This window comes from Taurulus bubalis (genome assembly GCF_910589615.1).
Source record: "Taurulus bubalis genome assembly, chromosome: 7".
Lineage (NCBI taxonomy): Eukaryota > Metazoa > Chordata > Actinopteri > Perciformes > Cottidae > Taurulus > Taurulus bubalis.
Window position 1 is genome coordinate 8794835 of NC_136595.1, and position 14483 is coordinate 8809317.

The 14483-nt window shown below is 47.8% G+C and overlaps 1 protein-coding gene across 1 annotated transcript in view; it reads right to left on the reverse strand.

Moving 5' to 3' along the window:
• Positions 1-5716: 5716 nt before the first annotated feature.
• The window catches only part of mast2 (microtubule associated serine/threonine kinase 2), a gene marked incomplete at both ends in the record, with an annotated part of 153051 nt that continues 144284 nt past the window's right edge, over positions 5717-14483 (reverse strand). The window contains 13 exons of the mRNA XM_079221530.1: positions 5717-7279; positions 7571-8097; positions 8703-8890; positions 8983-9119; positions 9764-9886; positions 10224-10450; positions 10785-11045; positions 11529-11696; positions 11864-12006; positions 12393-12547; positions 12971-13080; positions 13197-13319; positions 13698-13799. Coding sequence (XP_079077656.1) covers positions 5717-7279; positions 7571-8097; positions 8703-8890; positions 8983-9119; positions 9764-9886; positions 10224-10450; positions 10785-11045; positions 11529-11696; positions 11864-12006; positions 12393-12547; positions 12971-13080; positions 13197-13319; positions 13698-13799 — 3827 coding nt within the window. The remainder of the gene's footprint in view (positions 7280-7570; positions 8098-8702; positions 8891-8982; positions 9120-9763; positions 9887-10223; positions 10451-10784; positions 11046-11528; positions 11697-11863; positions 12007-12392; positions 12548-12970; positions 13081-13196; positions 13320-13697; positions 13800-14483) is intronic.

Sequence of the window (14483 nt, forward strand, 5' to 3'; positions counted from 1 at the left end):
TGTTGGGTGAGATGTGTGATTTTACCCAGGAGGGGCTCGGAGGGAGATACAAATGTACAAGAGGGAACCTCAGGCATCGAGTTTAAAATTTGGCAAAATGGCTCAAAGAAAATACTTGGAAACTGGTAAAATAATTTTTTCCACTTGTCTTAAGAAAATGTTTTATTAGTTTTATTTCCCCTAGTGTTTCTGATTGAGTCGGACTTCTTTGCAGCAATGTGTCTGTGCTCCTGGATCTCAACTAATGCATTAACAGAGTCAATCTGACTATTATGGGTGAATGTTGTCAAAATAAAGACTCCACTACAGATGGAGACGACTTGAGAAGGCCGAGATATGTTTGCAGTGTAGCAGCAGCCTGAGGCGAGGTTTGAACCACTTGAACCATCATTTATTGTTTTTGACTTAATGCGAGTTAAGTGGCAGAAATCGCTCTCCAAAAGAAGTGTTTCCTTGATGTTAATGTGCCACATAAAACGGCGTGAAAGGAAAATAAACCAAAACATCATAAAACACAATCAAGACGCTGTACATAAAAAAAACCTTTATTATTGTTGTAAGGTAAGATTGACAACAACATGCTTTTACCACAATAAAAAATAAAAAGATATTGCACTGGTTTTACTCTAGCAATGTTTTTTTTCTCTCTCTCTTGACGTCTTTCTCAAGCTTCCTCCTCCTCGTCATCACTCTTTAAAGACAAACACAAAACACTGCCCTCGTCTGCAAGAGCCAAGTCCGCGAACGTCGGTCGGACTCGTCAGACAGATACGAGCTGAACGGACTGCACATGGAGACACCACTGTATGTGTGTGTGTGTGTGGTCATAAGGCTTCACCTCGTCATATCCAAAGTCACATGTTTGAATCTATGTGCCTCACAGACGCAGCTAGTCACTCGACATGCTCGGAGTCAGAGGGGTACGGAAGCTGATCAGTGCCAAAACCCCCGACCGATGCTTCCATCACTCGGTCGGACACGATGTGATATCTGGATGCAGGAAAAGGGCCAGAGTCTTCTGCGCAACTTTTAAATGCTCGAAATCCTGATTTGGTCCACGCTCAAATTAAGTACGTTTTACCTTTCAGGTTGGAGAGTTTTCCGCACCCGTTTTTGAAAGGAATCACTAGTGCTTTCTTTTTTAATCAGATGGTTTCTGATTTTAAAATTCTGTTTAAAAAAAAAAGGGTTCCCGTGTTGTACGATGGCTAACATTTCCGATTAAAAATGATAATTCTTAAAGTAATTAAGTGTGTGTACCAAAACATGCGCATTGTATTGGAACAAACGTCACTAATGAGGAACAAGATCGCTGAAGCCGGTGACCCAATTCCACACACATGCTCTCAAATCCGGACTTTCAATTTGACTTCTCAGCTGGCTCATGAACTTCCGTAGCGGTGTGTCGAGTTTGTGGGCCTCTGCCAGAGAGCGGCAGAGGTGCATGATGGGTAAACACAGGCTGGAGGTCCAACAAACTGCTAACAGTGTAACTGCTGAACCGACCGGACCGGGACGGGGCGAGATGGAGGAGCCTGAGGGAGCATGGGTAGTGTTTGTGTTGGCCAACCTGACCCTGCGTGTGTGTGTGTGTGTGTGTGTGTGCGTGTGTGTGTGTGTGTGCACACGGTCAACAGGCTCAGGGCTTGAGATTAATGACTCCACCAGGGAACCTGACACGTGCTTCACTCTCCAGCAGATGGCTGGACCATCATCTTTACACACGGGAGAAGGTGTGTGTGTGTGTGTCTGTTTCTGTGTGTGTGTGTGTGTGTGTGTACATGCTGGTATCTATGTGTGTTTAAAATGTCAGTGGAGATGGTGAAACTGGCACCGCCACATTAGATGGCACAACTATTGATCTGTATGTGTATGTGTGTGTGTGTGTGTGTGTGTGTGAGGCAGCTGTCCATGTAGAACTAATAGCAGCCAGCTGAGAGCAGATGGACTGGTGTGTGCGCGCGATTACACACAAACACGCCCAGGTTCCAAATACATACAGAAAATCACAACTGCAGCTGCAGTCGACGGCGACGCTTAATCTGAAACGGTTTTGCGTCGATCGCGACTCCAACTGAAAGAACTTTAGTGACTAAACTATTGAGCGAGAACCAAATTTCAGGACTAAATAAACCCGCCTGAAATGAACTAGTCAGGATTCGAGAGCACAGAGGGACAAATCATTAAGCAACTAGCAAGGAGGTACTGGTATTTGATTGGTTGATGAATTACAACAACCACTATTTGTTTCTTTTTGATACGCACCACTTAAAGCTAAGCAATGGCCTCACCTCACCTTTCACATACAGTGACACTGATATATTTGTGATGAGCTCAAATTCAGCTGATAAGATTGGCCCTGCTGAAGTTTCAGTTCGAGATATGAACAAAAACCTGATCTTGGGTGCCACTCGTTTGAAATCAGCTCTCAGCTTTGGAGCACTTTAGCACAAAGTATCGAAATCTCTTTAATTCCACAACCTGGTGCACTCGCTGGTTACCTAGAAGGTGGAGTTCAGCAGCAAAGAAACACTCGACTTCTCGGTTGAACCGCAGAAAACCAACCGTCAAAACTGAAGCAAGATCTTTGAAGACAGCGGATAAAAAGTAACATCTTTTGCATGGTCTCATTTCGATACCATGTCGTTGAATCTGAGAGATGAGAACATTTTTACCACCGGTGAAATCAAAACCAGCCATTTAATCTGACTTATACGGCAGCATTTTTTGGCCTAAAACCTCACAGTTGCTCACAATTCTGTCGTTGATTTGCTCTAACACTTCCTCAGTGCTCACGAATCTGTCCACTGACCAATTTCTGCACATCCAATGCGGTCGGTTATTCGACTCCCTGCCCCGCCTCGGTTGGCCGAAAGCACACAGCGGATAGACGGGAGCCGCTTCCTCCCCACGGGTCCCAACGCCTCCGATCTGTTACACAGATACACCTGCTAACACACTTTGCACGGAGATGATTTTGCCGTATGTGCACGTCCTCCATCACAGGTGACCTCTTCCGTCACACGGTTAAACATTATTTGCACATTTATGATCGGTCACCTGAACACGTTGTTGGTAATTATCCTCGGCCTGTCGGAGGAGGTTTGATTGCTACAGGCAACAAGTTCCATTGACGAAACGAAGCAAACACGTAGAGATATAAAACAAGAACATGTAAACATATCACAGAGATTGCCACAGTCAGTGTTGACGTCAGTTTAACAGTGTCCTTTAAACTGAGTTTGAAAGCTCTTTGTGAAACTGAAATCGGTGAGCCCAGTAAAGACACAGAACACCGAAGGAGGTTAAGTTCATCTAAAACTCATGAGAGGGGCATCCTGCTGCTCAGAAAACGTTCAAATGTACGACGCTAGTGGACTCACACCAGGGGTGGGCTCGGTGCGCATTCAGTGAAACGTGATATACTCTTAAAAGTGTCAAACAAACCAAAGGAAACGTTTTGTCTTGCTTTCAAATGTACAGTAGGAATCAGAGAAGAGAAGAGTTCAGGATGACACAGACGAAATTAAAAGGTGGTATATCCAAAAGAAAAGAAAACACAAAAACATGAGGAATTGATCAATCAAACTAAAACTGCCTTTTAGTTTCTACCGAGCGAAGCGGTGGCAGAACTGAGCTCCAACACACGGCAGGCAGCGGTCAAACATCACGACCGGCTTTCCTCCAAGTGATTTTTTTTGTTTTTGCATTTGACAAATGAGATAAAAGATTTGTGTGACGGCCGACACAGACACAGGGTGTCCTGAACAAAGATAATCCTAAAACACGCACGCACGCACGCACACGCGCGCGCGCACACACACACACACACACACACACACACACACACACACACACACACACACACACACACACACACACACACACACACACACACACACACACACACACACACACACACACACAGGGTATAAAACAGATGCATGACAGACCTTTAAATATTCCTATATGTATATACATATAGGTGTATATGTATTAACACTCTCTCCCACCCACACACACACACACACACACACACAGTAAAGTCTGAGGACTTCACAGGATCAGAGGCAAAAAAAACACAGCAAGTTGGTCCAGATACCAAAATAAAACTACCGCAGCCCTTAGAGGCTGATGGGGGCTAGAAATAAAAAGGCGGTGGTCCAACAGAACAGTGTTTCTAAAACAACCACCGTCGGTCTGAGCATGCTCAGTTTGGATTCTTCAGCTGCAATGTGGGTGAAGCTTTTGGAGGTGTGGTGCAAGCGACCCGTGAAATCAGGTGTGGGTTCAAATCCTCGACTTCGTTTCAAGTTCGGAGTTAAAATCTATCCGGTCGGCCCGGCCGCTCTCTGCTGACGGCGGTATAAAAGAGAACCACAGCTATGAAGATATGGGCTCATACGTATATGCTTGGGTTGGGTTTTGATCCAGTATTGAATTAGCTTGCCGAATATAATGTTTTTTAAATCCCTAAATCGAATGCATTTAGTTTATTCATTTTCATTCAATAGTGCAAGGAACTGGATCCTGTTATCTAAACCCTGTAGAAACTTAGCCAACATGTTGGATTGCAGGTAAAATGATCCTACTTTCTAGGCAGACAGCATTCCAAATGTTTCAAAAAATCAATTTGGAAAGATCTGAATCAGATCTGGGAAAGTTGCATAAACGATCAGGAACATAACTTTAGAAAAAACAAATATATTCATCGTCATAAGATACAGTAAGAGCCGTGCTCGTTCGTGGAGCTGGATAATTGGGCCTTCGGAAAATGCATTCAAAAACTAGGGGAAGGTACGGTGTACACAACCAACAGCAGGGTGAGGAGTGAGGAAAGTCGTTCCTGGTTAAGGATTGAACTGCAGATTCAGTCGAAGTTCTGAGTGCAGACTTGATAAATCAGCACAAACACTAATCTAATCCAGCACACTGACATTCCAAGGAATCTCTTCAAATCACCGAACCGTATCTGGGATCCGAGCTCAGGGAATGCAGTGTCGGATCAGCAAGGGGCGACAGCGGAGAGGAGAATTGAATTTGGTCCAGTTAGCTGGGTGCTGAGTGTACATTGACGGTGCAGATTTAGTCCTATTAAAAACACCGTAATGCGTTTACACAGATTGCTAAACATACGCTGCACTTTATTGCTGAGATACAATCTTCTCCCGCATTGTTGGTGCGAGGACGAAAGGTGTGCGTTCAATAAGGCCCCTGATCTGTTTGAGGTGCGTGCGTGGAGGCCCTGCCAAGCATCAAGGTGAAAAGTAATGAGGCAGCGCGAGCGTGATCGTGAGCGAGAAAGGCGCGTGTAAAGTGTCTGCGTTTTATACCGAGTGTGCACGGACCACCGAGCTCTTTATTTCTAGCCCCGAACATGTTTGCAGAAAGAGAAAAATAAAACGCCAACTCCTCGTGGCATTTAGCCTGAGAGCAGGAACCAAATAGTCAGGACACCAAAGTAACTCACATGAACATGAAGAGCACAGAACAGCTGGAATGGAACTAGGATTACCACACCGGTCTCTGCTTCTGATAGCGCTGCGCCTCCCTCTGCGCCTTTCCTTTGCTTTCAAAGTCTCTGATTAGTGCCACGTTACGAATATGTTTTCTTCCAGACATGCAGTTTTGTGTGACTTCGAAAACCTCGAGCGAGCACACTAAGGTGCAGTGATCTGTACATTTTGTTCTGGTACTTTGCTTTTTTTTTTTGCTGCTACGTCTTCTTGCTGGTTGCTTTGTCTGGTTGCGCGGAGGCGGACGCGGCGTTGGCAGTTGTCGTCTGGAGTTCGGACCTCTTGCGCTGTGGCTCAGATGCTGCAGAGCAGCTGGGCTGCGCGCCGAGGGCAGGCGGAGGCGGAGCGGGCCGCTGTGCAGATGCAGGCGTGGCAGCGTTCTCCCTGCATGCAGACCCAGATGCGGGCCTCTCTGGGACGTCCTTGCGGGATGACGGCGGCAGAGCTGCAGAGTCTTTCTGGGTTAAGGGTTTGGTCGACCTCAGTGAAGTGGTTGGTGAGGCAACTTGCTCAGTTTTCTGTCTTGTTTGGGACTCCAAAAGGTGAGGCGGCTGAGGGGCTGGGGGCTGTTTAAAGGGAAATGAGAAGGGGTCAGTTGGTGGGACTGCTGGGGCGCCACATAGGGATGGTTCCTGGTCCTTCTGGCTCGCGTCTGCGGCGGTGCTCAGTTTGACGGGACCCAGAACGCTCTTAGCGACTGTCACGAGCTGGGACACGACCTTCTCCACCGCACCCTCAGGGGCCGGAACTGGGGAGCTGGAACTGGAGCTGGAGCCAGAAGAGGACGAGGGCGACACACTTAGACTTGTAGCCGCCACGGCACAGAGTCTCCGGTTGTCAGCCTCCTTCTTCTCCTTGGGGATGCCAGGAGAGGAGCAGGAGGCGCGGGGCATCTCCTGGCTGTCGGGAGTTCGGCAGTCTGGAGCACTGGTGACAGTTCTGGAGTCTGTGATGTTCACGATGGCTCTGCACTCGGTAGTATTTGTGGTGATCGTGGTAGAGGGGACTGTGGTTCTGGGGCTGTCCAGGGTTTGGTCCTCTACCCGGGGCTGTGATTGTGCCGTCTTCCCCCCGAGACTCTTTGAGTCCTGTGGAGGAGTTGGCTTGAGAAAAGTGTCCTTGCTGACTGAGATGAAAGCACTGCCTGGTGTGGAGAAGGGAAGGGGGCCCTGAGTGGGTTTTGTGGGACCTCTCGGTTCTAGAACGTTCCTCTCTTGTTTTGCACCGTCTTCTGTAGATGAAGCTTTTACTCCCAGAGAGGCGGTGCTCTGATCAGCCTTCGTTTCTGCAAGAGAGGGGAGGGTGTGCGAGGGAGTGGGCCTGCCTAACTGGACGGGCCCTGTGTGGGTGAAGGTGGCATGAGGGATGCAGGGGGAGAGGCAGAGGGAGGGCAGGGTGCCCCCGGGGCCCGTTCTCACAGTGGTGGGCCTCAGCAGAGGGGGAGGGGTGAAGGTCGCCCCCCTGCGTCCGTCCTGGCTGTCCTCCGAGCCCTCATCCGTCTCGTCCTCGGATGAATCGACCTCGTGGATGGCGTCTTGCTTCTGGAGCGACTCCCTCCGCTCGGCTCTGTCCTGCCGGATGGCGGACAGTTTGTCCTTCAACTTGCTCTTCCCGGGGGCCAGGCCCAGCGAGCCGGACACCGTGCCGATGGAGCCGTCACCTTCCTGACGCCCCAACTTCCTGGATGAGGAGGAGTGTTTCTGCAGGCTGCCCGTCTCCACGCTGCGTCCTGCCGAGGACAGCAGGCCCTCGCTGGCTGACTCCTGAAGGTTGGCGAGGAAAAGGACACGTTCAGAAATAGCTTGTTTGAAACCCCGAAGAAAACACTTAAAATGTCATCGTCCAGTTCATGTACTGATCCAAAAGAAACAATTTATGCAGTCAGGTATCCTATCGCAATGCCTCTGCTCACTCAAGAGTGGCCCACATCTACATTTGAGAACAACTGCTTCAACATCATGAAAAATGATATCTCTAACTGCTGAATCTTTTCACAATACCTTTTAAAGACATACATGTATTGTCAACTTGCATTTTGCGTGATGAACTCATACCTGAAGGCTCTGGAGGCTCGGTTCTCTCTGCAGAATCTCCTTCTTAAACTCAGAATGCGAGATGTCCAGACTGTGTTTGCGGCTCCCCGCGGTCGCTCCCACCGCTGCCACCCCAGAGGGAGACGAGGGCGGGTTGGAGAGGGAGGAGGCCAGCTTCTCAGCGGACTGCACCCTCTTGAGGAGCGGAGACCGTGGCGACTCAGCACACCGGGATATCTGCCTCACCAGGGGAGGGGAGGAGTGGAGCTTCACGGGGAACGACTGACCCACCGTAGACTGCGCCAGGGCGTGGCTGGGCAGAGGGGAGGGCGAGCGCTGTGGCGAGGAGCTCTGAGGGGTGGGCGAAGGCGTGCGGGCCAGAGGGGAGAGGGGGATGTTTCCGGCGGACTTGCGTCGGGGTGAGCGGTACTGGCGCTGGAGCTTCGGGGCGAGGCCGTGCAGGGAGCTGGGCCTGATGTGGCCGGAGCTCGCCGGGGAGTTTGGGACGCTGGAGCTGGGAGAGCTGCTCTGAGATGAGTTTCCACCAACTGAGAGGAAGAACATAATATAGGAGGATCGTATTTAATAACCTGCCATGTACGTATGTTATGTGTGGATATTTTTCACTTTCAATCAGTATATCAGTCCTCTTACATGGGTCATTTATTCATAATAAATTAAAGAGAACATGCAGCATAGAGCTTAAAACTGGATAGAAAATCTTAAGTGCACTCAACAAGTTATGAGTCCCAAAAGGTAACATTGTTAGGTTTTGCATACATTAAATGTCAGATGGCGTAATTAAATTAAATTTGTTGCTTTGTTTCTCGGTTGTAAATCGCTGTAAACTGAATATCTTCAACATTTTTACACTTACAGGGTAAAAAAAACTAATTACAATTAACTGGTTTATCAATAACCAGAACAATGATGAATTGAAGCCCTTGTCTTTATCTTTGTACACTAATCAAGACAGTTTTTATTCTTTCCCTAGATGAAGACGAAACTACTTTCTAAAAAGTAAGACTCAATAAAGCAATAAATACAGAATTTCCTCCTCCCTCAAACTTTTAAATATCATTCTGATCTGAGAGACGACACCGCTGATCTCACCAAGGTGTTTTTGCAGTACAGGTGAGTGTTTGTCTCTCACCTGAGTGGGCGGAGTCTGGCGTGGTCCTGTAGCCCTGCGTCGGGCTCCGCGGTGACAGATTGTGCGTGGGCGAGCCGGGGCCGCTCTCCCCGGAGGAGAGAGAGCGGTTCAGAGAGGACAAGCTGCGACTGGTGTGGAGGAGAGACGCCTGCTTGGTGATCTTCCTGAACAGAGACGTCCTCTTCTTACTGCGAGACAAAACGCACAACAGCTCACTCGAGGAGGCCCCTCATTAAATACAGACAGGTGATGTTTGATACCACGCAGGTGTGTGTCCCACCTCTCCTGTCCCTCCTTGGTTTTGGTCTTCTTGTTTCGTCTCGCCATCTTGGCTTTGTTGGTCGTCTTTCGGGCGGGGCCGACCTTGATGGTTGTGTTCTCAAACGGCGTGGCTGCGATGGAGACTTTGGGTCCGCTCTGAGGGAGGACAGACGGATGGACATGTTTTGTTTCAGCTTCACTTTACTCACCTATTGGTACAAATGTGTATTAAAGCTACAACAAGGAACTTTTATTTTGTGTGGAATTTGGCGGTCCCTGTGGTCCAACGTGGAATTGTTTCCGAGCACCAGATTCCCTTGAGAAAACCTCTCATTTGACTGCAGCCGGGTTTGACAGACGTCCCTCCTCAGTCCTGGTTCTCCCGTGCCTCCCTTCCCTCCAGCGGGCCCAGCAATACGGCCCGTGTCCCCAGCAGTGTGGTGACGGCTCCCAGCGGACACCACACGGTTTACTTATGTCGGTCACGTAGAGGCAATCGTATTAAATCAAGACCAGTTAAAAGGTCCTTACGGTAACTTTATTCATATATTATATGCTTAATGCGTTTCATTGTAATTCATGTCATTTGCATTGAGGTTTCACTACTTTTGGCAGTAGAAACATTTCATGACAGCTATTTTCTATGTCACAAACTCAAAATTATTATTAGGTAAAAAATATATATTTTAGTTTCAATGTATTTAGTAACAAAATAAGGAAAATACTAAATTGAGTCTGTTTAAGAAAGGATTTTTTCTGAAACCAAAGAGTAGAAATAAATGTACTTTGTGTGTTTGTACCTTCAGTATGAGCTCCACCACCTCTGTGTGAACCAGACCGTGGACCGCCTCTCCGTTGACTTGGGTGATCAGGTCTCCCTCCCTCAGCCCCGCATCGTGGGCCGGTCCGCCGTTCTCCACATGCTGAGGGCGAGCAGAGAGAGGTGGTCACATGATAGGTAGAAGGAAAGGTCGAGAGAGAAAAGAAGGAGAGAAACAGGGGGATGGAAAGAAAGGAAATGTTTTTAAGACCTATGGGCTGAGCTTGTTCTTCTGGTGTTTACTGCCATCTTCTGTCAACAACAAGAATCCCAACACACTGCGCCCAGTCTGACTACAGGCATTCTGAATCAAATATATGCTGCATCTGATATCTCAACAAAAAAAAGTATCTTCCTGTCATCTCTCTACTGTCAGAAACTAATGAAGGCAAAACAAAGTTTGAGTATTTTTAGTCAGCATTCTTCTCTGCGGGACTCACCCAGACCATGTGGTGTACAGTGTAGATGTCAGAGTCTCCCATGTACACTCGGATGGCTCTCAGGGTGAAGCCGTACTTCTTGCCCACTTTGTGGATCACGATGGCGGGCTTGACGCAGTTCACGACTGGGGACAGGTCGCGGCTCGGGGAGGAGTCCCGCGACGACGGATTGGACGACAGTGAGTGGGGCGACATCGGGCTGGCCAATGGAGAGGCTCCGTGGTGGTCTAAGAGCGGATGGACATATGTGTCGGTGAGGTTTGTGGCTATATGGAGTCGGTTAAGTACAATTGTAGACTTCATTTTTAGTGTCAGGCAAGGATCATACTTTATTATCCAGATATCCTTTAATTGTCTCTTGGTCTATTTTTTCTCCTCTTGGTTATTCAATTATTTTATTCTTCTGTATTTTCTCCAATAAATCAACTTTATATTGGGAAGAAAATCACAATCTAATCAGCACATCAAAGCCACAAGATTTTGGAAAAAGACATTAACTCCTGGCGTTCAGCATTCGGCAGCAGTACCTCCCCCCTCATGCTCCCAGCCTGACGCACTGACCTGCAGGGATCATCAGTGACAGCGTGGTGGCAGACGCCGACTTGATGACCTTGTTGAGCGGACGGGAGCTGGGCGGCGCTGTGTGTTTGTCTGCATCCCCAGACAGCAGCCGATGGCGAGCCCTGCGAGCCGCCAGGTCGCTGATGGCTCTTGGAGTGGACGGAGAGTCGCTGTCCGCTGCACCTTTAGCGGCTGCAATGCAACCGCCATTAAAGCCGTTACCTCTGTGACCACGGTCTGTCACGTCAAATGAACCACCCACTGCAGGGTGAGAGGAAGGTGAGAGAGGGAGCTCAGATAGCATGTTCGTCAAATACAATAGCATGGGGCTGAAATAGAGTTCTGAGAGGCAATCAGGGTGACTGCAAGTATTACATTTGAGGGCCAAGTTCAGGATGCATTTATCGACAAATCCTGCAGAAAGTTATCAGATGATTTTATCAGATGAAGTTGAATTGACGGGCAAAGAAGTTTTACAATTTCCCCAGGAACTATCGAGGTCAGAATATCCAGAATTATTGTAAAAGAGAAATTAAATCAGCTAAATAAACTGTAATTCAAATAGAAATTGAAGACAATTTAATGACTGATGAAGTACATTTGTAGAACTGCTCTTCACAGATTTTCATTTCAGTCAACCCGCCTGTTTGTTATCCACTGATTTGAAAGTGAAAACCACATCTGCAGCTTTGTCCTGTGTTGTTGTGTAATCATTGTGTCTCCACAGTGTGCGTTTGTACTGACATGTGAGCGTGGCCTTGCTCAGTGGACTGCAGGTGGAGCTCGGTGTGGTGGGAGACTCCTCCAGCTTCAGCTCCCTCTCCACTGGGAGCTCTGGGATGGCGAGGGGCAGCTCGCCCCTCACTGCACTCAGACCCAGCAGGCTGGGACTCTTACGGCTTACAGCTACACCTGAGAAACCAACAATACAGATCCAGGATTTGAGTTACAGGTCATTCATTATATTCTGTATGTATTGGTCACTAATTTGGGGGGGAGGGGGTTCCCTGTCTTTCTTCAACTAAACACCTGTACTTTTTAGGAGCTTTGGGCATCACAGTATTCTTCCTGTGTTTTACCTTGACCTCCCTCTTCCTCTGAGGAGATGGCGAAGCGAGGCATCTCAATGATGGCTGAACAGCAGCGTCTCCGGACGGTCAGTGGTGGGCTGGAGTCGCTCTCTGTGTGGGACGACTCCGAGACAGACAGACGCTTCCGCAGGCTGGGGAGGTAAAGTTGGAGATGAGATGAGAGACACGTACACGTCTAAAACACAGCGAGCCGACACAAAACACAGCAGTTACACGACTAACCAGGGGCTTAACTGACTACCGGCATACTTTAAAACACGGAGGAGGATTTTAACACAGCCTTTCATTGTTGATTTAGCAAAGTGTCCAAGGTATAACAGCCATAATGGACTCTGGAGGTGTTCCTGATAATAAAAAACTACCTAAATGAAGCCTTCTTTGTATCCCACCTTGTTTATTGTATTACCTTATATACAACTGTAAGTAGTATTTACAACAACTGCACAGTAAAAAAAAATATAAAGACACATTTCAAAAAACAAGAGATACACGTTGCTGTGGGATGCTAATAACTCACATCTCTGGAGATCCCACCAGCCAAGATCGATCTCTGGTCTTGAGTCCGCTCAGGCTGTCGATGCGATCTCCTCCCTCCTCACTGAGGCTGCGTTTGGTGGGAGGAGGTGTCCTCTTCTCCTCGTGCAGAGACAGACGCTCCATACTGCTGTACACCTGCACACGACATGGCGGTGATGTCATTACCGGACATTGTGCCACTCTACACCTTTACAGAGTTCTCACAAGAATTGTGATCGAATTCTGTTCAAGCACACAATGAAATAGGCAGTGCGTGGACACAATGTGAAGATCCTATTCAATATATCTTTGATTCGAACCACTATCGGAAAGTATTGAAAAGACGCCTGATCAGAATGGACTGAATACTCGGCCTGTGTTGTTTAACAGCTTTCCACTCAACGATGCTCTTCCTTGGTTCCTCAACAATACAATACAGCCGGGCCAACAATTTACTTTTCCAATGGCTCACACCTCAGTATAACGCTCAGAAATGGCTTGATTTATTTTCTAACTGGATCCGTGTTGTCAGTGGAGTTCAAATGTTTGAGCTGTCTGGATGTATTAATGAGGGTGTACCTTGCTGAAACGAGGCGAGCAGGAGGAGAACTGTCGAATCTCCACAGGTTCCTCATCATTGGTATCATCCTCGTCCTCTGAATCTACATGGTGGTACCGGTCGGAACGAGCTGAGAGAGACACACACGCACACACACACACACACACGCACACACAGAGCGATTAGGTGGTGTGTGGATGACCGCATGAGCAGATGAGATTTGGACGAAGCAGTCGAGAGACATACTGTCAAAGTAGCTGGTGTCGTCCTCAGACTCCAGCTGGGGGATGAACTCGGCCTTCTGCCTCAGCAGGCTGTTCCAGTCCAGCTCTCTGAAGAACGAGTGCTGCTTCACCTCAAAGGCACTTCCTGTGGAGATGAAAGAGACCGAGGGGGAGGATAAGTGAAGGAACAGGGAGGGAGGAAACAGATGAGAACGTACAGCGGCAGCTACAGTATCCGATTTGACCAGCTTTGGACCAAACACCCGGTGGAGTCTGGTTGCAACTCGGTGCAAAAAAACAACAAACGTCAGATTCAAAAAGCAAACCACAAGACAGCAGAAGCCGTCCCGCACAAAGAGAAAGACCGTACAAACTCCAACACACAAAGTAAAAGGTGTGGACAAAGACAATCCGGTTCCTGGAAAAACTTTTCAATAAGGCTTACTACATTTTTAGAAGCCCTTGTCAGTGTGTGTGTGTGTGTGTGTGTGTGTGTGTGTGTGTGTGTGCGTGTATTTGTTACCTGTGCCCAGTCTCTCCAGAGGATTTTGCCTCAGCAGCTTGGAGATTAGGTCCTGAGCTTCATGAGGCAGAGCTTCGTCCTCCTCTGGCCAGATGATCTCATCTAACACAAACACACAAGCACAGTGTCAACACATGCATCTTTTGGTGTCTTTATCAGTGAGACAATAAATAAGAAACTGTTCCAGTGGGACATTGGATTCTCTTACATTTGTCAGCCCTACTTGGAAGCTGAAAAAACTGCCATGATTTGCTCTTCAACCATTTCTGATTATAGCAAAACACAAATATATAAGTGATTGTGGCTCCGGGGCCTCTGAGGAGCCAGAGAGAGGCTGACCCGAACCCGACAGGCATTCTGTTTTCATGTATGAACTGACCACAGTCCGAAGCAATTAATCTCAGCTCAAGCACAGACTTTGTGTAACCGGCGTGTGTTCAGAAGTAATCACTCTGTTTCCCCCCCAGAAAATAACTCCAACTCTGAACGTCATTTGTAAATAACTGTCCGAACGCGGCCGCATCCACACTCTGATTTGTAACACAGGTGGGAGTCTACTCAGCCTGGCGAAGTACATTTACTCTCCTGTACTGCACAAAATAAAAGGTTGTGGCTTTGGCCGTCATACTTGCTTCACATTGATGACATTATAATAATCCTTCCTCATGAAACATGTCTTGAATGTGATGCTTTGATGCCACGTTGGGGGGAAAAGGCCAATGGTTCATCTAGAAGTATTTCCTCCATCACTGGCTCCCAGTAGCCACTATGCTCTTTTCAGAAATC